This window comes from Peromyscus leucopus, chromosome 6 (assembly GCF_004664715.2).
Source record: "Peromyscus leucopus breed LL Stock chromosome 6, UCI_PerLeu_2.1, whole genome shotgun sequence".
Lineage (NCBI taxonomy): Eukaryota > Metazoa > Chordata > Mammalia > Rodentia > Cricetidae > Peromyscus > Peromyscus leucopus.
This window is the reverse complement of record NC_051068.1, coordinates 124,399,117-124,423,852: the sequence shown is the minus strand read 5'-3', so window position 1 is coordinate 124,423,852 and position 24,736 is coordinate 124,399,117. Positions and strand designations below refer to the sequence as shown.

The following is a 24,736-nucleotide window of genomic DNA, read 5'->3' as shown; positions in this document are numbered from 1 at the left end:
TTGTCAGGATTGGAAGTGAAACTTACTGTTTGATTGTTCTGATCCAAACATGATATGAGGATTGGGGGTGTCTAGGCATAGCCAGCAGTCTTTACCTATGTCTCTTGAGAATGGTTCAGGAACTGATACACTTCTAGCATCTTGAACACCAAGGGGCTGGCTTCTGTTGCCTTCTGGACTTTTACCCTTGTAGTTACCAAAGAAAATTCTGGAGAAATTGGGATTGCATTGTCCAAGATTAACAAAAGAAAGGTAGATTTTGGTGGTTTTCTCTTTAGGACTATGAAGGAGTCAGTGTGACCCCAGGAGGACCCAATTTTACAACCCCGCTGAGCACAATGGTATTCACCTGGCTCCTGGAAGTTCTGGAGGCTGCCAGCAGTATTGAGTAGATTGGAGCCCCATTTCAATAGTGGACCCATAACCCCAGAGGCATGCTCCTTTGCAGCCTCTTCTCACAGTAGCCTGTAGGTGTAGCCTTTTGTTGCAGAGTCAGCCTGAAGGTGGGTTGGGTCTCAGTAGAATAATTCACTTATAAGCTCCCTGAAAGTGGCCTTTCTTAATTCCTATACTGAGGATCTTGGCTTATGGGGGTTATGGGCTTTTCCCATTGGGGAGACAAAGATAGGAAAACAGGATAGCCAGTCCCAGGAGCCAAGTCAATTTTATCCTTAGTGAGTTGGAGAACCTGGCGACAAACTGTCTGTCCTTGCCCTCAGTTGCCTCTATCAGCTGGGAACAGTAGATCCACAGGGTGACACTGGTGATGACCTTCATTGTAGGGGTGGAAAGGAGCACAGAATATGGGCCTTTCCACATTGGCTCCAGGACTTGGGTCAGGACCATCTTTACACACACAAGATTGCTGGGCTAGAACTTTTGGGCAGTCTCTGACACAGATAAAGTCACAGCCTCTCAAAAACTCTGATGAATAGCCCTCTGAGCATGTTGTAGGGCCTGTAAGAAATTGAAGAAGGAATGGTTAGTAATTTCTGCTATATGAGTATCTCTTAGCTTAGGGAGGAGAGAGGAAGTCCTTCCACTCATAAGTTTAAATGAGGTGAAACCCTCTTGATAAGGGGTGCATTTGGTCCTTAGAAGGGCAAATGGTAGTAGGTTGATCCAATTTTTATTGGTCTGAAGTGCATATTTAAAGTCTCCTTACAGGTCCTATTCATCCTTTCTATCCACCCTGAGCTCTTTAACCTATCGGCACAATGCAGTCTCCAATCAATGTTTAGGACCTTTGCCAGATTTGGGAAACTTTGTTTGTGAAGGCTGGGACTTTTTCAACCCCCGGGGATAGGGACAACCCAAATATAGGAATGAATTCTTAGAAGAGTTTCTTGGTGACCACAGAGGCTATCTCCACTCTGGTAGAACAGGCTTCCACCCACCCAGAGACAATTGTTGCAGGATATTTGATTGCACCGTGAAACTCCAAGACTGTGTTAATAAAATTAACATTGGATCATGGGGCAGAGCCAGTGACCAGTTGACAGAAATTAGCCATAGAAAGGACAGAGGAGCCAGGAATATGGATAGAGAGACACACATGAAGAAGTAGGGAGGCACTTAGAAATTCATGGTCTTTTTTGGTTTAGGATGCTTCTCTTGCTGGGTTTCTGGCCAAAAAGGGAGGTCAGCTGGTTGCTTTTCGTCTTCTCTGAGCTAGCAGGTTTTCACCCCAACATCTGACTCCTGAGTCTTTATTGGTAAACAATAGAGACTTAGTTAAAATCTGTATTTGGCTGCCATGGCTGAGCCAGTGGCAGCAGGGCTGGAAGTCCCGCCAGGCTGTGGTCCGAGTGGCCCAGTGCTGACTGCGGGGATGCAGTGTTGTAGAATGTTATTTTAAGGTGTGTTACTTTTGTTTATCTTGCATTTATTTAACTCTGTGAAGCTGTGTTACTGTGCCTGTCTAAAACACCTGATGGTCTAATAAAGAGCTGAGCGGTCAATAGCAAGGCAGGAGAAAGGATAGGTGGGGCTGGCAGCCAGAGATAATAAACTGAAGAAATCTGGGAGGAGGAACAGGGAAGAAGTAGCCAGAGAAGGAGGAGGACCCAGGGGCCAGTCTCACTGCCACTCAGCAAGCCTCATAGTAGGAAACAAAGAAAGGTATACAGGAATAGAAAAGGAAAAGCTCAGAGGCAAAAGATAGTTCGATACATTAAGGAAAGCTGGCAGGAAACAAGCCAGCTAAGCCTCCATGTATGATTTATTTGGGAGCTGGGTGGCAGGGACCCCCATAAGAGCAAAAACAACCAACAATACTGCAGGGTGCAGACTAGTTAAAATATCATTAGATTTAGGCGTGGCTGGGAAGCCGACAGAAAAACGACAGACAGTAGCCATGAAAACTAACTTATAGCCAAAAACCATGAGTTTTACCTCTGTAAAGTCCACTTTCCAGTTCTCCAGGGGTGCTTCCTTTGGCACGGATTCCTTCTGGGGCTCTGCTTCCTCCTTTGGGGTTCATTGTGCACAGATGGTACATCTGGACACAATGTCTTTGACAAAATTGTCTGATTGAATGATATAGTATCTGGACCTGAGTTACTCAGCAGTTTTGTAAGCCCTCAAGTGGGAGCCTGGTGTAGTTTGGTGACCATTTGTCTTCTAATAGCAGCAGGGAGTACAGATATCCCATCCAGAGAGAGCCACCACCCATTTGTCTCCTGTTTGGCATCTCTTTTTCTGCCTGCTTTCTTCCTAATGTGTGGTTTTGGCATTGGAGAATTCAGGCTTAGGCAGGGTGACCAAGATCTGGGGAGGCCCCACTGGTTCCAGGGCCTCCTTCCAGGTGGCTAAGTCTACTGCCCTGTTTCCTTGGGTCTCCAAGAATGCCGCTCTTTTACGCCCTTTGTAGTGGACAACAGCTCTCACTCTTGGCAGCTGTATGGCCTCTCACAGGGCCAGGATTTATTCTTTGTTTTTAATTTCCTTTCTGGCTGAGGTGGGGAGCCCCCTGTTCCTATGAAATGGCCCCATGGACATAGGCCATGGCAAATGCAGACCAGACATTTGTGTACACAATGATGGCTTTGCCCTTTGCCCAGCAAAGAAACTGGGTTAATGCCAGGAGCTCAGCCCTTTGTGCTGACACTCCTTTGCTGAGGCACTAGGCCCTTACTGTCCTGCCCAGGGTGACAGCTGCAGTCCCAGCATCCTGAGTCCCTCTTGAACAAACTGTCCCCGTCAGTGTACGGTACCTCGTCTACTTTTTGCAGCAGGACATTTGTTAGGTCAGGTCTGACAGATTGGACCACACCGGTCACCTTCAGGCAATCATAGAGGAGCTCTGCTGGGTTAGAGCCTGGCAGTAGCATGGCTTAGGTTGATGGCTGCAGTTTACAGATTGGGTATGGTGTTGGTGTAGGAGAAGTGCGTGACAATGCGCTGCTTGAGTGTTGGCCATTCATCCCTTAGGAGGGCCTCTGCAGAGTGTGGGGGAGTGTTGGGTAGTTAGGAACAGTTCCTGGCTGGAAGTGAGTGGGTTTTTTTTTTTTTCCACTAGCATGGCTATAGCAGCAATTGCACGCAAGCAAGCTGACCAACCAGCAGAAACAGGATCAAGCCTTTTAGATAGGTAGGCCACTGTCCTCTTCCAGGGTCCCAGTGACTGGGCAAGGACTCCTTTGTGATACTCTGGGGTTCAATCACATACAAGTACAAGAGCTTAGAGATGTCTGGGAGGGCTAGGACCCATGCAGAGATAAGGGACTTCTTCAGGGCCTCAGGAGCTCTCTGTTTGGAGTCAGAGTTCAGAGCTGGGTGCTGCTAGTACTAGTACACAATGCCTTAGCCTTAGATACACAAATCCAGGTATCCATAATGGCAATTACCCAACCACCCCCAGAAATTCCCATACTCATTTCTTTGTCTTAGGCACAGGGAGACATAGGGTCCCCAAGATCAGCTCTGTGATAGCTTTTGTTTACCTCCTTCTAAGCTGTATCCAGGTAGGTGGCATGGGGTACACAGAGGCCTGCCTTGCTGAGACCTGATATCCTAGAGCTTATAGTGCCTCTAACACGGTGGCCTTCTTACATTCCTCCTCTGTTACTGAAGCTGAAAGGAAGTCATCCCTGTATTGCAGTAGGGTGCTCTCTGGATGCTTTTGTGGAAGGTCAGGAGGTCGGCCCCCAAGGCCTCATCAAAGAGTTTAGGAGAGTTTTTGAATCCCTGTGGTAACCTAGTACAGGTCAGTTGGCCCTTAAATCCTCCCGTGGGATCTGTCCATTCAAAGGCAAAAATGGGTTTGCTTATAGGTGTCAGAGGGAGGCAAAAGAAGGCCTCTTTAAGTCCAGAACTGTGTACACTTGTTTCTTGGGTAGCAGGAGACTGGGGAGGGATTAGGAACCATGGGATGGATGATGTCTACTCCTTTGTGGACCTTTCTGAGATCCTGCACTGATTGGTAATCCTGGGAGCCCAATTTTGGGGAACAAGGAGGCTTTCCAGAGGAAATGGCAAGGGAAAAGGATCCCTACATTCCACAGCTGGTTAGTGTGTTTAACAATCTCTTGCTTAACTTCCCAGCTCATAGGATACTGTTTGACCCATACTGAAGTAGCAGTATTTAGTAACTGATGACAATTGGTTCTCAACAGGTGGCCATTCTGGTGGGTTGTTCTCAGCCCAGACCCCAGGATACCACTGTGGCAAATCCTGCAGGTGTCCTGAAGTTTGAGCATCATTTTCAAGTGCTAGACTTGGTTGGAGGAGGTGTTCCTCCAACGGAGACAGGTCACAAGAACATGGGTTGGGGGTTGAGAAGGATTCACAGTAAGATGGGCAGTGGCTTCTCCAAAGTATGACTGCCCAAAGTTTTTGTAATCAATCTCCTAATTGAGGAATAGGGACACTCTGGCATATTTACGAAGGATTGGGTCACAGTACCTTGTCATCCAGGGAAAGAGGGCAGTCTGTCTTGTAACCCCTTGGAACCCATCCATTGAGACATTAGTGGTCCAAAAAGCGTTGTTAGAACTGAATGGGCTACTCTTGTGTCAGCCAGGAATCTAGCATATTTTGTCCCTTTACTGTTACCCTGGGTACCTGGGGACTCAGTGAAATGGAGCTCTGGCCTTGTCAGGTCACCCAAATGATGATGTGGTATCCTCCCCCTTCCCTCTTCTGATATGGCCATTCATTATTCCTGTATCCTTCTTGCTTGTCCATGCAGTGGTCCATCTCTAGCCTCTTCCTTGCCTGGCATTTGTGGCATCCCCCTCTGGGATCTCTCTTATTGGCCTCCCTGAGAGCTGCAGCCATTACTGCTCAGGTCCATCTTTTACTCTGCATTTCTTCTACAGAGTCCTGGTTATTATAAACCTGAGAAAACACCAATAACTGGAGCTTGTTCATAGCCTGTAGTGATGTGTTGTGTACCCTCATATACTTATCTGGGGATCAGAGGACAGAGCCAGCCACTAGATTAGACATAGAGTCCAGACAGTGGTAGCACACACCTTTAATCCTATCACTCAGGAGGCAGTGACCCATCTGGATCTCTGTGAGTTCAAGGCCACACTGGGAAGAGAGCCAGGTGTGGTGGCACACGCCTTTAATCCCAGCACTTGAGATCTCATGTCTTTGTTTGGCAAGCACACAGGCCTTTAATCCCAGGAAGTGACATGGCTGGGAGCATGAGGAGACAGGAACTGAGCAGCAGTTCAACTGAGGCCTTCAGGGGTGAGGACTCAGGACTATCAGTCTGAGGATTCGTGGAAACAAGATCAGCTGAGGAGTTGGCAAGGTGAGGTTGGCTGTGGCTTATTCTGCTTCTCTGATCTTCCAGATTTCACCCCAATATCTGGCTCTGGGTTTTTTTCTATTAATAAGACCTTCTGAGATTCATGTTACAGTAGCCTCAAACCCTTCTAACTTGAAGTCTCTCTCTAATATCTGGGGCCAACTGCATAACAAAGCAATCGTGGTTACTTGCTGGCTTTCCAGCATGTCTGGATCTATGGGGGTGAACACCCAGGAAGCCTTGCAGAGGGTCCAAGAACCCAGGGGTGATTCTTGGGGCTTTTGTATTATCTTGCTCACCTTAGACGGACTGGTTTTCTGGCAGCTGCCTTCCATCCTCCTAAAAGGGCTTGGTAAAAATTGTCCAGAGCCTCCTTACCTTGATCGGTGTTAGGGTTCCAGTCAGGCTGGGCAGAGGGGAAAATCTACTGTACCTGAGCTGTATGTACAGGAGATCCCCTTCCCACCTGAGAGTGACTTTCCTACTCTCAAGCCAGACTGTGTCCTGTTACTTGGTCATGAAGAGGGTGGCTAGCAGCTGTTGGCAGTAATCCCAGGTTGGCTGGTAAGTACTAAAGATTGTCTGGAGAAGGCTAATGAAAGCCTAGGGGTTTTCACAGTATGGTGGGTTCTGAGTTTTCCAATATGCAGACCATTGATTCAGAAGGAGACGTAAGCCATGAAAGGGAAGGGTGAGAACCCCTGGATTGTGGGTCTGCTGGAGGCACCTCCTTTAAGGGGCAGATGGGAGCTACTCTGCCTCAGGGAAATTCCTTTCAGGGATCCTATAGCCAGAACTATTCTTGGTATGTGGAGGGCAGAGGGGGACTGAGGTATAAAAAACTACTTCTTCCCCTACCCTCCCAGCATAGCCAGGGGAACTGTTTCCCCCAGCAGGTGTGCCAAGGGGTCTCGCTAGTACATGCACGAGGGAGGAGTTGGCTTCCTCCGTCAGTGCAAAGGGAACAGGTGGAAAGTTTAGGTTTCTCTGGGCCACCTGGCCAAACCAAGAAGACTTGGGTCCCCACTGAAGGGACACAAGTCTTAAGCCAAGGTGCTGGGTTTTGCACCAGAGAAGTCATTGGTCAATGTAGGGAAGTTTGTCAGGGTGGTCCAGGTATCCAGTCATGACATTCTAGAGAGCCTAAACTGCCTGGGGTCCAGAGATCTATCACTGGGCCATCTGACTCCAAAAGAGGGCCAATCTACTTCATAGAAGGTCTAGTTTCCCAGACAAAAGTCAGAGACCCATTCTTCTCCATAAAACCTTCCTTGAAGTGTTTTAACATACTCTTCAGTGGTGTATTGGAACTGTTCACTCCCCCTCCCATTGAAGCTCCCTTTCTTCTAGTCAACAGAATTGACAAAAACACACAGATACTCAAAGAACAGCAATAATAAAGAACCGAGGGTGGCCACCACACAGACCCAAACCAGGGGATCTGGTGATATCTTGCATAGATCCCAAACACTGGAATTGGGGCAACATCCAGCCTTTCCTAAGAGTCCTACATAGAAGCCTCCATAAACAAAGTCACCTTCTGAGGGGAAAAATCCAGGTGACTTTTGGTAGATTCCTATTTAGGGTAGAGGTGTTGGGAGCCACTGGATCAAAAGGAACAGAGGCATGAGAAGTTCCCTGGGCCCTTGGACATCTCAGGGTGCACACCCCCTAGGAACTGTCTTTTCCCCACACTGTTGGCCAAGGGAATCTGAGGTCCCTGGTATCCTCACATTTCAGTGTCTGAGAATTTTGCTGGGGCTTCTAGAATGTTGCAAGGTAATTCCACCAGAGAACACATGGACACTCTTAAAACCTAATAGGAAGTCTGTATTGCTGGCTGGCAGATGCATGGGGAATTTAACCCAATTCATGCAGACACAAGCCTCACTGTTCTTTGCCTTTTATGTACAAGAACACATCCAGGTTGACATACTTCCGTTAACAAGAGCAGTTAGTAGGAAGCAAAACTGCAGAAGCAAAAAAAAAAAAGCAAGGTTGGTACATTTAAGGACTTTCCTGGATCCCAGAACCACGGACGAGGTCTTTGATGGATTAGGTGTTTATTCCCATTTGGGCAGGTGTTGCAGCCTGCATGCTAGGATCTAAGGCCAGATACCTCTAACATGGCATCAGTTGTGCTGAGGTCTTAGGGCCTGTTGCAAATGGAATCCCAGAAATTGGCATTTTCAACTGAAAGAACATTAAAGCCCAAGTAAAAACAAAATAAACTTTTAATTTCTGAGATGAATGAACAGAGTGATTTTTGTGAGAGGTATCTCCTGTTTCCCCAGCAGCCATAAATCATACTTTTGAGCTGTACCATTATACTTTTAAATGTACATTTAGAGAAGAACATGGCATTCCTTATTATGCTTCATTTGCACAGTGTTACTACAGTCTCTGCTACTCAGCAGACCCCTCCAGCTGTCTTCCCAGTCCACGTGTCTATTGATGAGCATGGACATATGAGAAATCAGATGGGGTGGGACTATAGTCCTCTTCTGAAGTTTATGTCTGCTTTCTTCATTTAGTTATGGCCAATCTGTCATCATTTTCCACCCTTGCCTTTTCTTGACTTGGTATTCACTTAAGAATTAACCATCTAGAAGGTGATGCTTTTATCCAGTTGAAAGTTTGACATCCATTTGCAAAAGATTCAACTCTGCTGCCTGATTTGTAGAAGATGCTCCCTACCTAAGAATTTGCTGGGCCTGTCCGATTGGTGGAGGCACAGACGTTCAGTGTGAACAGTAAACTCCTTGCCACTTCCATGATCCTGACTGTGGAACAGTGTACAGGATTATACAAGTTGCAGATGGCTCAGATCTTCTTGGAGAAGGATGGCTCCATGATATTAGATCGGATCCCAAGGTGCTGCTGATGGAAATCTGCTATTTTTCTTATCAAGGTTCTTTGTCTGTAGATGATTTCATTTTCCATGTTCTTTTGAAAGGAATGGAGGAAAGAATACTTTTAATTAAATGAGCTGTATTCTGCCAGCTATTCTTTCTTCCTAGGAAGGTATCTGGAACATTCCTGTTATTTAGCCTGTCAGTATCGTATATTGATGAAAGAATTGAGGTTCAATAATGTTAAAACAAGACATGGACTATTGATTCTCTTTAAAAATTCTGCCTTTACTCCCAAGTATAGTAGATGGCCATTAGTGTGCTCACCAATAAACCTCCGTTATAAGGAGGGCCTTGAGCCTTTTCAGGTTTACAAATGCCTCAAATGCCTTTGAAGTGTTAGCTTTGAGTGCCCCCAGCTTGGCTCTCATTGGTTCATGAAAGAAACAGGAAGAAGTAGAATTGAGGCCAAAGGTTTGAGTCAAAGACTCCCTAGGAACCATCTCATCAGAACACAGCTCATCAACAGTCTTCCAACCCCTCAGCTCTACTTGACTCTCCTCCATCCCTCCAACACAGTCCCCGTTGCAGACCAAGACATTCTCTGCAGCTCTATCCAACTGAATTTGATGGCTCCTAGGGTTATGTTCAAAGCTCAGACTGAACATGAATGGCTTCCTATAGCCTTGTGAAGAAAGGAGAATAAAGGAGGATGCTTGGCTGGGATCTAAAAGGTGGTGGAGGGACAGGAGTCAGGTAGGATGGGAATGCTTATCAAGGAGAACCAAGTCTGTTAGAGATTATCCTAATCCAAAGGTGTGTGTGTGTGTGTGTGTGTGTGTGTGTGTGTGTGTGTGTAAAGGAATCTACTGTTTTCTTAAGAAAGCCTGTGACAAGGAGATGTGAAACAACACAGGGCTGCCCAGCCCAGTGCCACACAAAGAACTCTGTCATCCACAATGCCAACAGCACCAAGAGTGGCCTAGAGAACGTGATTTGACCCACCAAAACATAGGCTTCCTCTATTCAAATCCTAAGTCACTGAAGCAGTGGTGTCAGATGACCAGGAAACTAGGTGTGAATAAGTAATAATTCAACATTACCCAATTTTCTGTTGAAGCATCACCATGTATGAGTTCTTAGTCCCTCCCCTTGATCATATCTAGAAGAAAAGAATAGAGGAAAGAACATCACAACTTTCCAAAAATGAAAAGACAAACCAGAGTAGCAGACAAGGAAAGACACTATGGCCAAAAATATTGAAATTGGTGAAAATAAATTAGTAAATAATAGTTTGACAGACAATAAGTCTGTGTATTTATGCCATGGCCTTTGGATAATAAGTAATGGGGAAACATGGAAGGGTAAAATGGTTTATATATTTATCAGTAATAAACTAGAGGAAAGATGTTTTAAATGATATGCCTTCAAGCCTGTGCTAGATCAGTGTGTTGACAGAATCATTTTTCTAAGAGATGAGTAAGTCCATTTAGTGGTTTCCAGGTTGTAAGTATCTTGATTACTAAGGAGCAGAGGGATGCTGAGTCTGACCAGTGGAAACAAGTGATTGATAGTTTCCTGGTAACGGCCCTGCCTTCCTTTTCTCCTGCATGGCTCATTATTCCACAGCATTAATTTAAGCTTTCCAATTGCACTGAATCAGAGGCTTTAGTTCCCTTACCATCCCTATGGGAAACTTGATGGTTTATTTGTAGATGGTGATAATTGTTTTTATTGATCCCCAAATATGGGAGTTGTATACTCTGCTATGGCTGAAGGCCAGCCGGTCCATAGTGCTACATGCATGAGTGACAAGTTACAACATCATATGTGTCCCAGAAGAGACTTAAGAATTTCTAAGGCAATTGATGCCTACCCCAGATCTCTGTGCATTGAGATATATGAACAGGTCCACGTACACCAGTACTGTGGTTTTTGTAGTTGTCATTATTGAACCTTAAAAGGTCTGCATAGGTTTGATTTACACTCACTTCTGAACACAGCTTGCAGCCACACAGGGGCCTGCAAGTGGCACCCTTATATGAATTACCAGAGCTAGCTCCACAAAGGCCAGTGAGTGCCTCCAAGGCAGTGATTCTCAACCTGTGGGTCACAACCCCCATAGCAGATATCCTGAATATCAGATATTTTCATTATAATTTATAACAATAGCAAAATTACAATTATGAACTAGCAATGGAATAATTTTATGGTTGGGGTTACAACACGAGGAACTGTATTAAAGGGTCACAACATTAGGAAGGTTGAGAACCACTGCTCTAAGGCCTCAGATCCCCAGGCTGTTGTTTTGGAAGTGCTCTTGGGTTTAGCTAGCACCTGTATTTTTTTTCAGGTTGAACATCTTAGAGGAACAGTAACTCACAGTATTTGGGAAGAAGCCCCTGTGAAAACCCTAGCGTGTTCTGTAGGTAGAAAACTTCATGACATGTCAAGTCTCAAAATGCCAGAGATGTTAAGGGAAAATAGTGTCACTGTCTAATTAAGCCCAGGTTTTTAGGACAGGGCACTAGGGCAGTAGGCCCCTTCCCCATGTAAATCAAGCACAACACACAATGTTGGGGAAGCTTTGGGGCTAATTAGTGTGGGCTGTCTACCTGGAAATGAATCAGGTCAGGCCTAAAAGGAACTGGATATCATAAATGTGGTTTTCAAGTCCTTATTATTTGGTAAAGTGGGAAGGTCTTTGGAGAGATGCTCAACTTTAAAACTCCTGCCCCTCTTCTCCTGGATAATATACATACCATGATGGCTGTGTCCTGCATCCCTGTGAGGACTCACTTTTGAATGCTTATTGTCAAAGTCTCAGAAATGACTGGGCTGGACCAGAAGAAGGCAGGACAGCTTACTGGCACTTTCAAGTTCCAGATATTGCACAAAGGACCCTCCTTTATTCTGAGCTAGGCTGTCTTCTGGGTGCCCCATTTATCCTGAGATACAGTGGAAGGAACGCGTCGAAAGAAGGACTATATGTTTCAATTTCTATTTATTCTCATGGAAATTAAAGTTTGCTCTCAATGCCCTGGTCTCATGATACTCTTTCTTGCTTCTTCTGGGACCAGTTTTTGTTGAAATGGAGACACAGAGCACCTCTTCTAAAAGCCTTAGTCATGGTGTCTACCCCCACCACAAAGTTTAGTTCTTTGTTTAGTTCTCTCTTCTCACATACACCCCAGACATTGACATCATACCCCTTGTGCCAGTGAGCCTAACTGATCATGGATTTCATATGCTTGCCAACTGTATTCATCAACACACATGCAGCATGGTGCAGAGCTCACTGGTGAAGGCTTGAAAATGGAAAAAAAATGTTCTCTGGTGACCCAGAATCACTTGATTTTAAAATTGGAAGTAACTTCGGATATGACTGAGTTCAGTCATCTCACTTAGAAACAAGGACACTGACTCAAAGAGGCTATGTGAACTGTCTATAGCACTCCATTTCAACCAGTGGTCAAGTTGACTTGTGAGACAGGTATGTTTATGTCAACCTACACTCTACTGTGTTCTGACTGTAACACTGTAACCTGTCAGGGTTTTGGTGTGTTGTTTTAGATGGTAACCATTGGGTTAATATAGTGTCTCTCCCTATCAGATCATACCTGCCTGTAGCACAGTCAGTGAAGTATTTTCCCCCCAAAATTATAAACAAATGCTATGTTTGAGTCTAACAAATATAAGCATCCAAACAAATACAGCCAATTCTAACAAAAGCTGTGATTTTAGGTATCCCTATCTGTGCCTGGTTGAGCTACTAATGAAGAAGTATGGAAAGGATATAAAATAGGCAAAAAATCAGAAGAATCAAGAAGAAAGGCAAGCATATAACCCAGTAAGAACAATGGCCATGCAAATTCAGTACACCAACAGAATATAAAATATTTTGGAAACATTAGGTTATAATACTCACATCTTCTGATCCTGCTTTCAAATAAATGGGTTGCTTCCTTGATGCTCCTGAGACCCTGGAATATAGAACATCTTCTAGCTAAACCATGTACTAAGAACGTTGTCTATAGTCTTTCTGTCCTCCAGGTGACCCCTTCCCACTCATGGAGCACACATTCCACACTTCTACATCACTGCTAGTTCTATCCCATAGAAAAGTATAGACAACTCAATGGACCAGTCTCTGGAATACATGGTCCTCAGTGTCCATAGGTTCTGGATCCCTGGGTTCTATCAACTGTAGATCCAAATACTGTCTTCCACTATGTGGAGGGAATTGTACCAGTATAAACCGTTAATAGACTGTTCCTAAATAATACCATATTTCAACTATATAGTGACTATATTAGTTATAATTAACCTAGAGGAGGCCTGAAGCATTTGGGAGAATGTGTATAGGTACTATTCAAATGCTTCTCCATTATACCAGAGGCTGAATATTTGGATGGGTATGGGGATCCTGGTTCCAGTCTCCCACAGGCATAGAGGTCCAACTGTATTCTTCACATGGAAAACATACACACACACACACACACACACACACACACACACACACACACACACATACACACACACACCGATTATTAAGTAGAAGCAGCTCTAACTCAGAGACAAGATAGCTGAGAGGCTATGGATGGGTTTTATTGGCCTCATCTTGAGAATCACACACAGGTTCAAAAAATAATTTTAAAAAATGAATCATCACCTCCCTCTATGAGTGCAAGTAATTCCTGAAATGTTGGCATATTCTAGGTTGGCACTAGTCAGGAAGGAAGGAGGGGTTCTATTTCAGACCTGTGGATGGCATCGTGTTAAGGGCTTAGATCCATAGTAGTGGGTTCTGGACCTGTGGCTGGAGGCCGGCCGCAGCTGGAGTGGTGATGGATGTGTTAGCTGGTGGATGAACAGGCTGCAGTCCCGCCAGGCCCGAGTCCGGAGGGGAGGCTGCCGCACAGCTGCCAGACGACTTGGGGCAATCTGCTTGCCTCTGCAGGAAGAGACATCAGGAGGGAGACAGCCGAGCCTTTTGGATGAATTAGCTCGGCTTGGCTGAGGACAGATACAGAGATCCATCCTGTACCATTGGCCTTTGGCAGGTCCCCGCAGTCTGCACTGTCTGATTAAATCATCCCCAGCCCCATTGCTGTGCCCCCCCCAACACACACACGGCTTTGGCTCACTTCAATGTTTGGGGTGTACCTGTGCTATTTGGTCTTCCGAAAGTATTTTCCCTGCCATGTCCGCATGGCCTTGTCCTCTCTCCCAACCCCCAACTCATATCACCATCATCACAGAGGCAATCCCTGAGAAACTTTACAGAGCACCTGGATGTAAATCTAATCTTCCAGTCAGGATACATGGGTTGTAACTTCTCTGTTTATAGCATCTGTATGAGTGATTGGCACATTATAGGTGTCCAGTAATCTGTGTCCATGAGGACAGAGCCATGTCTTAAGAAGCAGCTTGTCTCCTGATGCCTGCAAGTGTGTTTAGGAAAACATTTGGATACTTTCATGGACCAGGTTCACCAACACTGTATCTACTTTACATGTAGAATCCAAAGTTGGGCTGCAGATCAGCACACATCCACATATGCACACATCCACATATGCACACATCCACATATGCACACAATCACATACCCACACATTTACATATGCACACAATCACATACACATACCCACACATCCACATACCCACACAAATATAATTTTAAAATATGTAATAGAACCTAAGGAGACTCTGAGAAGGTACTGTGTCCAGGAAAGCAAGACATCATTATCATTCAGTGCTCATCAGAGCTTTAAGCAACTTTCAGAAAAACCTGTCTTCTGATATACACCCCTAATTTGTGTCTTATGGAAAACCAAATAAATTATTTTTCACCTGCAGGGAGCAGGATTATTTGACTTAGGATATTTGCCATATGGCTTCTCTTCCACCCAGCATAGCTTTGAGGCTTAAGGTAGAAAGAATGAGAGTGTGCCCATAAATTATTCAGAGATAATTCAGAATAAGTGTGTATCCTTGACAGATTGTCAGGTTTCTCAGCACTCCCCTGATAACGGGTGCTATGTTCTTGATAACGTGTGGTTGTTTCTAACTGCACTTCCTCGTCACTCTGCATTTTGTTTTACCTCGTTTCTGTCCCTCCAGGGTGCAGTCTGGCTCCTATCTCAGCACCGGGTGGTTTACCTTCATCCTGGCCATGGATGCCTGTTACAGTATCCACGTCTACGGGATGATAAACGACACCTACTGCAAGTAAGATCACAGGAAATTACTTCCATGCAGCCCCAATTCTGAGACCGTGTCAAAATATCACAATTCATTGTAATGCCATAAATCTGAGAAATAGATCAGATGACAATTACTTCCGGTGTTCTTTGCCAACATGGCATGTTCTTGTCAGTGTGTCATGTTCTGACTTTTAAGAGTGATAGAAAGAAAACAATGTGTACTGCAGCCTAATGTCACACGTGAGAAGGAACACTTTTCCCTTAATCAGTTGCAGTCCAGGACTCGGGGCTTGAAAATCTAGAGAAAGTTTAGTGGTGATTTGATTTGCAAAATCAAGGCTGCCATGTCTATTTCCTCTGAGGGCTTGATGGACAGCTGTCAGCCAATGGTTCTCTTTGTTCACAGGGAAGAAAATGCCTTGATGCTTCAGAGAAGCATTAGGCTCAGCAGAGTTCCTGAGATTTTATTTCACTAATGTGTGACTAATCTGCCAGATTCTTAAATGAGTGTGTGGTTGCTGGCACGATTGCTTCTAATCAGATTGCCAGACTTGTGTTTCATGATGGTGGTGAAATACAGTTCTTCTACCAACCATTCCCACAATATGATTCAGAGAGCATTTAATCATACTGTTAAAATGTAACCCTGGGTCACAGTCTTCGTGAGTAAACATTTGTACTGTGACTGCTGAGTCTAAAGAACACAGATGAAACCCAAACTTCCAGGAGCATCGGGCTTTGTACGGTTTGTTTCGTCCTATACCATCTCCTCTGAAAGTGGGCTGTGCGTTTGAATGTAATTAGTGTGATATGTAAATTGTATTTGATCTATTAGGGCACTAAGAACTGGTCCTGCTTCCTAAAAGCTTTCATCTGTAATAGCTTTTAACTGAGTCCGTTGATGGGGTTTGTAAGTAAATGCATTTACTGGGCACATAATGGATTCTTGTAAATGCCTGTCTCGTCCTTGGCTCAGTCTTCCCTCTCGTCTTGTTTCTTTTCCAGGACCGAAGGGTATAGAAAAGTCCCCTATCATTACTATGAGCAAGGGAAGGATGAGTGCAACGAGTATCTTCTCCACGAACACGCCCCACACGGGGGGCACAGGTTCATCACCGAGAAGACAGTGTTTGCCAAGTGGGCTGAGAAGCACAGGATAGTCTTTACACACCCGAACTGGACGGTGTCCTGACGCCATGTTTCCCGATGCTGACACTGCAGCTGTGCAGATGAAGGGCGGGCAAGGATGACCGTGACCATCACGGTCCTGAACATCCTCTGATGTGGATGCGGACTCGGCTAGTCATCTGAACTTGGCGTTCCGTGCGAGGGGGTCCTGTTCATTCTGTTCTTTCTGGTGGTTCAGTCCTACATATCGCACTTTATAACTCACCTAGAATCGAAGGCCAGTGTCACGACAGCTGTGACTAAAGAAAACAGGAAGATTGTCTTTCAAGATAGCTGCTCAGAATTCCTTAACGGAAGCTTCCAGAAGAGACCGATTTGGCCTTGTCAGGCAAGGTTACTGAGTGCTTGGGCAGCTCTACCATCTTGGAAAATGGTTGGCTACCAAACACTGTCCCAAGTCATTCGACCAGGGTGTAGATATCTTGCCACGGTTACTAGTTAGCCTGAGAGAGGGTAGGCATCTCTTTCTGATGTACCGTCTTCCTTCCAGATGTCTCGAAGCTAAAGCCTCAGGCCATCTACCTAGTGTAGCAATGAAGGCTTCATGTAATTCCTGTGTGTCAGGGTTACTGCACTACGGCAGACACTTGACTCAAAAAGTTTCAAGTAGCGAACACTGAGAAGTTTTCACTCCGACAGCTGTGCTCTCCCTGCTCCAAACAACAACTAAACATGTTAGTACAATTCCCTACACTAGCGCTTAGTGATGTTTGGTTGAGTATTAAATATTAACGTGTTAGATATACAACTTCAACACTGTAATAACATATACTGTGAACATAACCAAAGGGTTTCCTCACTCTGCTTCAACACCCAATACCACAAAAGGATATGCTTTGTAAAATCATGAAACAGGGAAAGCAAAACATATTTTTGCATTAATTTGTATCCTACCATATTCATAATATATATTTTTAAATTCAAATTTCTATTTTGTAAGCCCAAGGTGTGTCTATCCATATACATTATCAATGCCAGGTGCCAAACATTAGACATGAAAGATTCTTCATATCATTGAATCCAGCCTGAGCTTTTGCCTTCGTGTGGTAGCTTGTCCCTTAGCGCACCGATGTTCTGCTGTAACAGTGAACTGGTGATGGAACAGGGAAACAGATCCCAAGGTGCTTTGTCATCTGAGTCCCTTCACACATGCTGTACCACGTGACACCCACGACCACCTCGCTGGACATTCTGCCATCTCCAGCAGCTGATCCGCATTCTGTTAGCTGTGCTCATGTGTCCCAGGTTGCTCCACTTTAGACTGTCTACATAGAATAGCATTTATGTAAATGAGTAAATGATTGCGTTCTGTGCCAAATATAGCATAGCATACCAAGATTATGAAAAATGGCCACAAGGATGGTTGTGTCGTAGATCAGTAGCCCTATAAGCTTAGATTTTTGGTTTTTTTTTTTTTTGGTCATTGGCTTTGAGGTCCAGGCGGTGGGAAGATGAGGGTTCGGGAACAATGGAAGCAGAGAAATATAGTTTCCCGTCCCAGGCCTGAGGCAGCTTCATCTCTGTAGACTCGGTGATCCTTAGGTATTAGAGGTTGATCTTCTGAGGCAGTACTAAGCATCCACAAATGTCTTGGCACAATGATTCAAAAGCCAGGCTGAGCTTAGTGTTTCAGAAGCTGGGAATAACAATACACCTCACTTGCAGAACCGTGACAAGTCTTTCCTAGGACTGAGGATCCTGTCCTGCCCTCTTCTGCTGTTTAAAAACCCCACCTTCACCACTGGAGAGAGGTTGATGATTCTTTTGTCATTTGTGTTGTGAATTTCAGTTCTGTGAATGTTAGTTTTTTTAGAGCGGATAGTGGATTAAAATGCCCACTTAAAGAAAAATAAATAATACCCATTCTAAAATTCTAATGTGAATTGTTGTTTTTCCTCTATTGTGATACAGAAGTTCTGCTTTTATATAAAAGAAACCCTCAGTTACTCAGAATGCTTCCGGGAATGGCGTGACTGATTTACGCCATTGTCTGGTTAGTGGAGGCCCGCTCTATGCTTGGTGCTTACTGATGAGAAACTCCGGGGCTTCCTCTCCTTCTTCCTATAGCTTTTCTCATGGGGACTTTGGCAAGATCCCCCTTCCCTCACACTGTGTGGCAAAGGGCGGCTTTGATAGAATGGGGTGGCCCTCCCCTCTCCTCCCCCTCCCTTTTCTCCCCTCTCCTCCTACCTTACTCTCCTCTCCTCTCCCACATCCCCTCCTCCCTCCTCCTTCCTTCTTGTTTTCTCTCTGTAGGAAACAAAAAGCATTTTATGGAGACCCCGTTGAATTCCTTTGCAATCAGGGCTTTGACAGACTCCGGATTTGCTTTTCTCTGTAGTAATAATTTTCTCTGCTTCCATTTCCTGTTCCTTTCTTCCAGCCTCGGTTCTGATAGATATGCAAAGTCTAATCTCTCCCATGTGGAGAAGTTTTCCGTCTTGGACTTGCTGAGAGAGGCAAAGGGGTGATTCAAGGAGAGCATCTGTCATGCACAGTTCCAGTCAGTTCCGCAGGTTCTAGTCCACTGAAAGGTTATCCACATCCAAACACTAGGAAAGTTAAATGACCTCACTGAGCACTGGTACACAGCTATCCTATATATTAATGTTTGTGAAGATATGTTTTGGTATCATCTAAGGCACCAGGTGAATGGTCTATGGAAAATGAATATAGATGTCTGCAATCAGCATACACGCTTGCAGTTCACAATCACAGGCCAGGCCTGGAGGGGTTCCGCAGGCCAGAGCACTTGCTGCACTTCAGGACACCCAGCTTTGGTTCCCAGCGATTCCCAGCACCCACATTAGGGAGTCACAACTGCCTGTAACTCCAGTTCCAGCTGACCCAGTGACCTCTTCTGGCCTCTGTGGCCACCCACATACACAAGACACACACACACACACACACACACACACACACACACACACACACATGCATACACATAAATAAAAGTAATAAAAATAAATCTTTAAACCATATCAATAAAATGACTCCTAATGACATATGACCATGTCCATAGATCATTAGCTCCTGAATCTTCCCCAGAGCTTTTCTTTCAGCTAATGGGAATTAACACAGAGACCCACAACTGGACAGTGTGCGGAGAGTGAGACTTTTATTTTTAAGTAAAGGCATAGAATAGTATTTCTAATTTTTTGGAAATCTTGAAAAACCAAGGGAAAAGTTAGAGGATTTTAGAATTCCTTTGAAGTTAGCCTATCTATAAGTCATATTGATGTGCAATTGTATGATGAAAAATGATTTTGTATTGGTGACAAAACTATCAAAGACAAAATGATAAGTAATTTGAGGTTATGTTTGTATATAGGAACATGGAGTCCATTTGTGAATGTGATATATGAACAGGTATATGCATACATATATACTTATAACTATATGTGAAAGCATACATATGATTCTGTATTCTTTGGCTATGTGTGACTCACAGAAAACTCTATTTTTGACTTCAGCTGAAATCTGTTGGGTTTCATTTTGAATCCTGATAAGAAAAAAAAAAAAAAAAACTAACATCCAAGGTAAATGGAGTGATTGCTAAACATATATAAGCCATTCTCAGATGGCTGGCCAGAGGAGCAAACCCAGAGAAGATTCTAGAACCGGTGATACAGTCAGTGGACAGCTGTCACCAAGTAGACATGTAAGTAGAGCAGTCTGTGTCAGCAGACTCCGCCATCCGCAGCTCAGAGAAAGTCACACTGAGGAACGCTGCAGCCCCCTTTGTGCGGCCAACATGAACGCTGGTCCTCCTGAGGCCGCTCTTGGGTTTTCATGACTTCTGGTGCACAGCCATAGTGCTATGGCTGCTGTGGGGAAGGGGTCACTGAGCAAGGAGGCTGCTCTCTGAGGTCTGGGTGTGGACTGGAAACCTGCTGACCTCCACAGGAGGATGCAGCCCTCAGAAAGACTCCCTCATGGCCTTCTTGGAAAAAGAGACAACACTTTTACTTCACCTGGTAGGATTAATTGGATGTTAACTGTGAGATCAGTTTAATTCTGAGAAGCAAGAAGATGTAAACGTATGGTTTACATTTTTTGTCTCACACAAGCACTGAATATGCCCTGTCAAGTGAAAGTCTCAACTGCATTGTCCAGGGGCAGTTGGCATGCCATAGGACATGTGAATCACAATCCCAAGACAAGGAGGGGACCGACTCATCCTTAACTGCATTTCTAACTGGTGAGAGTTCATCCTTTGATTCTCTTCGTGAAGGGATCCCATGACTTCAGGAGCCAGTGGTCAGCTTTCTAAGCAGACTGGAATACAGAGACAAAAGCACCTCAAAAAGTAGCCAACCCCACCCTGTAGCCTGCAGTCCAGGAACCAGATTTATGGAAGTGACGGCAGCTCAACCTTGACTGTAAGGCAGATCTTGTCACCTGTCTCTCTAATGCACTTCCCATTGTGTGCTTAGAAACACTGAGTAATTACTGGGGGAAATGCATATGTGGCTCACTAAAAAATCTACCCCAGGAAACCAAGGCTCCACTGGAATGGGGCCGCTCCCTGTCCTGAACAGTACAGTTGTCTTGTACACCTGGGGGCAGACCTCCAGTGCTGGCCTGTCTGCTCCAGTCTCCACATGTGTTGTTAACACCAGCAGTGTTCTAGTGTCCTGAGATGTTGAGACTCATATGGAGAACACAAAGGTGCATTTCTTACTTCCTGTTTGTCACTGAAGGTGATCAGGCCTTGGTATCTGAGGAGCTGCTTGGTGATGGAGACTACTTGCTAACCTGGAAGACCCTCCCTGCTCTTGACTTGGACTCAGAGCAGAACAGTCCTCATCTTCAAACCAGTTCAGCTGCGTGGGTTAGTACATGTTTGCGGCCACATATACCCATGTATATAAACACCCGATGTGCCACAAGATCCGATCAGTATGCACAATTTGAAAGTCCACTCCTATGGTACTGTTACAAGTGGAGAATTTTGAAACTATGTGCATCAAGCACTATTCAAATGGTTCCCGTGGCTCAGAAGTAGTGTTCTGTTTTGCTGTTGCCTTTGCTGACCATAGAGACACCACCAGAATAAAATTGCATGTAAATTGCAAAGGCATTGAAACAGAGCTGTCCTTGGGCATTGTAACAGCACAGAAAACCTCATTTTGTTGTTTCTAAGTCCTTTACTTTTTTTCCTTTTCTTTTCAGAATAGGCACAAAATTGTTTTTGAGGTAGGAAAGTGCCTCTTTCTCTACAAATAGGTCTCTTCTTGTTCATGCTTTACAGACTGCGGTAAAACAGGAGCTCGTCTCCATGAAGGTGAAGAGCATTCGATGAATAAATAGCCAAGTGCCACATCCCATATTTGCTGACATATTGAGCAGTTTCTTCTAAGAAACTTCAAAGGGATCGAAACCTGGACATTGATAGACCCTTGTTTCCCAGCCTGCCTCAAAGTGCTCATTTCCTTGTGTTTAACGTCACTGTCACTGGCATTGAGTAAATACCAGTTCTGTTACGCGTGGTATATTTATGCTTCCCTCATGCTTCTTTGAGGGTCACATGATCTTTGCTGCAGATGCTTATTCACTTTTGAGACCCGTAATCTTCATTTACCTAGAGAGGAGGCCTGGATGCACAGTGGTGTGCTGGTAAGGGACTTTGTCTCCTGGAGTCACATTGCTTTTTTATACACATCTTAGAACGAAGCTTACAGGTTAGCAAAGGACAATCAGCAGGTTTTAGTTGGTTTTTACAACAGAAAACATGGGATGGGTTAGCAAAGCTGAAAGAAACAGCGAGTGGGGTACTCAATACACTCTATATTTAAGGCAGAAAGACATCCAGGGTAGGATGGCCCACATAGCAAGAGAAGGCTTTGCCAACCTGTGGAATTTCTGGAGTTCACTTGAACTACATGTGTTACTTTTCCTATCACTGTGTTTAAATAGCTGATGAAGCCTTAGGAGGAAGGTTTGGGGGGCTCAAAGAGGAGTGCAGTCTATCCTGGCAGCCAAGGTATCACATCAAGAGCACCTTGGTCCAGGATGGTGAGTGTAAAGCAGAAAAGAGGAAGTCAGACACAGCGGGCTTTCTTCTCCTCAGCCCATGCAATGGTGCCACCATGCTCAGGATGGTGCTGTGAGATGTCTTTCTATATGCTGTGACTATGTGTGGCTCCCACTGGATAATAAGTAAAGCTGTTTTGGCCTATGGCAAGAAAGCTTACAGCCAGGCAGGAAATCTAAGTAGAGATACAGAGAGAAGAAGGGCGGAGTTGAGAGAGACACCAGCCTGCTGCCAAAGGAGCAACAAGATGCCAGCAGACCAGTAACACCATGGCAACGTGGCAACATACAGATGCGTAGGAATAGGTTAATTTAAGATGAAAGAGCTAGCTATCAGAAGCTGAATCCATAGGCCATACAGTCTGCAATTAATATAAGCCTCTGTGTAATTATTTTATAAGTGGCTGTGGGACTGCAGGTGGGAGAGATTCATCCTGACCACAGGGCCAGGCAGGACACAGAGAAATTTCCCTTTACAGGTTGGGTCTTTCCTCCTAAGGACAACTCTCTGGAAACACGCTTGCCATCATGCAGAGAGGTGCGACTCATTAATGCCTTTGGTGTTCTTTAAGCCAATCCAGCTGGCAGTCGGAATTTGTGATCGCACTGTGAGATGCTAAGCTACAGTTCCTTTCTTGCTCTGCCAGGCTTATTAACAGTCAGTTTAGTGCAAAGCTGCTTACAGTGGAGACTTTCTTCTGCCTTCCTCGCCCCTACCTTCCATCCCCCCTGTCTCTCTTGTTGCCCCTTATTTTCTTTTATTCAGACTCTACATATGTGCCGCTGAGTATCATGTTTAGATAGTTTTTCATTTTACACGTCAGCTTACTTGATCAACTCTGTGGGAGACCATGTTTGGATGGTATCTCCGAGTAAGAGTCTACTTTGGGAATCAATAACTTATGCACATCAGCTGGTTAAAGGGCTGAGTATTTGAGCCAAGCCCTACCCCCCACTATTCTGTGAGGTACACACTGTTATTGTCATTTTACAGGAAAAGTTGAAGCATAGAGAAGTATTGCAGTTTGCCCAAGTTCAGACAAGCAGTGATGACATCAGGTCTGAAAAAAAGCAATTCTGCACAAATTATATGTGCAGTTATGGTAGTCTAAAAGATGTGACAAGAATCCGAGCATTCCAGCGGCCTAACAGAATAAGTTGGTTTCCGTCTAAATTATGAACTCTGTACATATGGTGCTCTACAACCAGTTTGCCCCCATGGGACTCACACTTCCATCCTGTGTATTTGTCCCTCTCCAAATCCTTGGAGTCCCTTCTGTTTGACCCATTAGTGCAGAAAGAGTAAGAGAGATCTGTGTCAGGAGTTTCTATGGGAAGGTTTGAAAGCACCAGATTTCACTCCATCCCACTGGCTGGGTTCATCCAGGGTCTCTACATAGTTGGACAAAACAGTCTATTTGTGGCTACTATGAATACTTGTAAAACATTCAAAAATTCTAAGAAAAAATTCTCTGCATAGGAAGAGAATAAACTGTGCGGTGGCAGGGGGGTAGGCTTGATCTAGTTTCAGTTAAGCCAAGAAGAAGGGAGAAGGCTTTTGTCTGAGGAAGCCAAGAGAGCAACTGCTGAGCTAGCAATGCTGAAGTAGCTTAGGTCTACAACAGCAGATGATGCCTGAGTGACATTACAGCAAGATGCTGGTACCCACCTCTGATCAAACCTCCTTCTTGCCTATTGCTTTGTAAGAGTCACAAAGATGAGCATCCCGTTTGCTCTTTGGATCTATGCAGTAAGAACTGTGAATTTATGTTTTAACTGAAAAATGTAATGTTTGGTTCTTAAACCTTAAACTTGACAATCTCTCCCCCTTTGTCTTTGCTTTTCTTATTATGTGAAGTTGTATAAAAGGAATGCTAATCTGCCATAAGTAGTCTTGTCATCCTCAAGACCAGATCTGTTTCTAAGAAGAGAAGACATTTTTCTTTCTCTCTCAATTATTTGCTTCCTTTCCCAACCCTTTTTCTTTTTTGTTAACTGTCCAACCTTATTTTCTTGAATCTGCCTGGACATGCTTTCCCTTAACATAAAGAGCATCTTGCATCTCAATGTTCTTTCTCGCCTAACAGGAAGTCTGTCATCTTGGGGAAAAGTGCTTTGAGTGTTAGCATATAAATAATCTTAGTTTGCCCAGGAGAGATTAACTGAAAGTCTAAAAGCAAAATGAGAGAAAAGAGTCTTCAGATGTTTACCTTCTTTCAGAACAGAGTGGAGTTCTTTGGATGGGACCCTGCAGTGCCTGATGTTGCCTAGTGTGAATGGAGGACATGAGAGGGAAGCCTCTTCTAGGAGCTGTAACCTTGATGAGGGCAAGCTGTGGTTGCTCTGTTTAACAAGCATGGGAACATCATTGGTGGGAACATTGCTCTCTATGTGTCTTCAGCTGTGATTCTTGAATATACCAGCATTTGATGTAGAGACGCAGCATCTCCCACTAGGTATTACGTGTTCTCCTACCTATAATTGAGAACCTTCCCCTAATGCCATTTTCCATGTCTGGAATAGCACTTGATAATCTGTATAATCTTCTTCTAAAACTTTTCACAAAATGCTTACATTTCCCCCAGAACTATGACACCTATCAAGAAATTTGCATAATATGGTCTTTCACCTTGAGTGATAGCTTTACTTCAAATTCCAGCACTTTGGCCAAAACATCTTTTGTGGAAGCTGAT

The 24,736-nt window shown here is 44.5% G+C and overlaps 1 protein-coding gene across 1 annotated transcript in view; it reads left to right on the top strand.

The window, feature by feature from the left end:
- Nucleotides 1-17,890, top strand: part of St6galnac3 (ST6 N-acetylgalactosaminide alpha-2,6-sialyltransferase 3) — a 536,629-nt gene extending 518,739 nt beyond the window's left edge. Inside the window, exons 4-5 of the mRNA XM_028879174.2 lie at nucleotides 14,737-14,844; nucleotides 15,825-17,890. Of these exons, the coding sequence (XP_028735007.1) occupies nucleotides 14,737-14,844; nucleotides 15,825-16,011 (295 nt within the window). The 3' untranslated portion in view covers nucleotides 16,012-17,890. The remainder of the gene's footprint in view (nucleotides 1-14,736; nucleotides 14,845-15,824) is intronic.
- The last annotated feature ends 6,846 nt before the right edge of the window (nucleotides 17,891-24,736 follow it).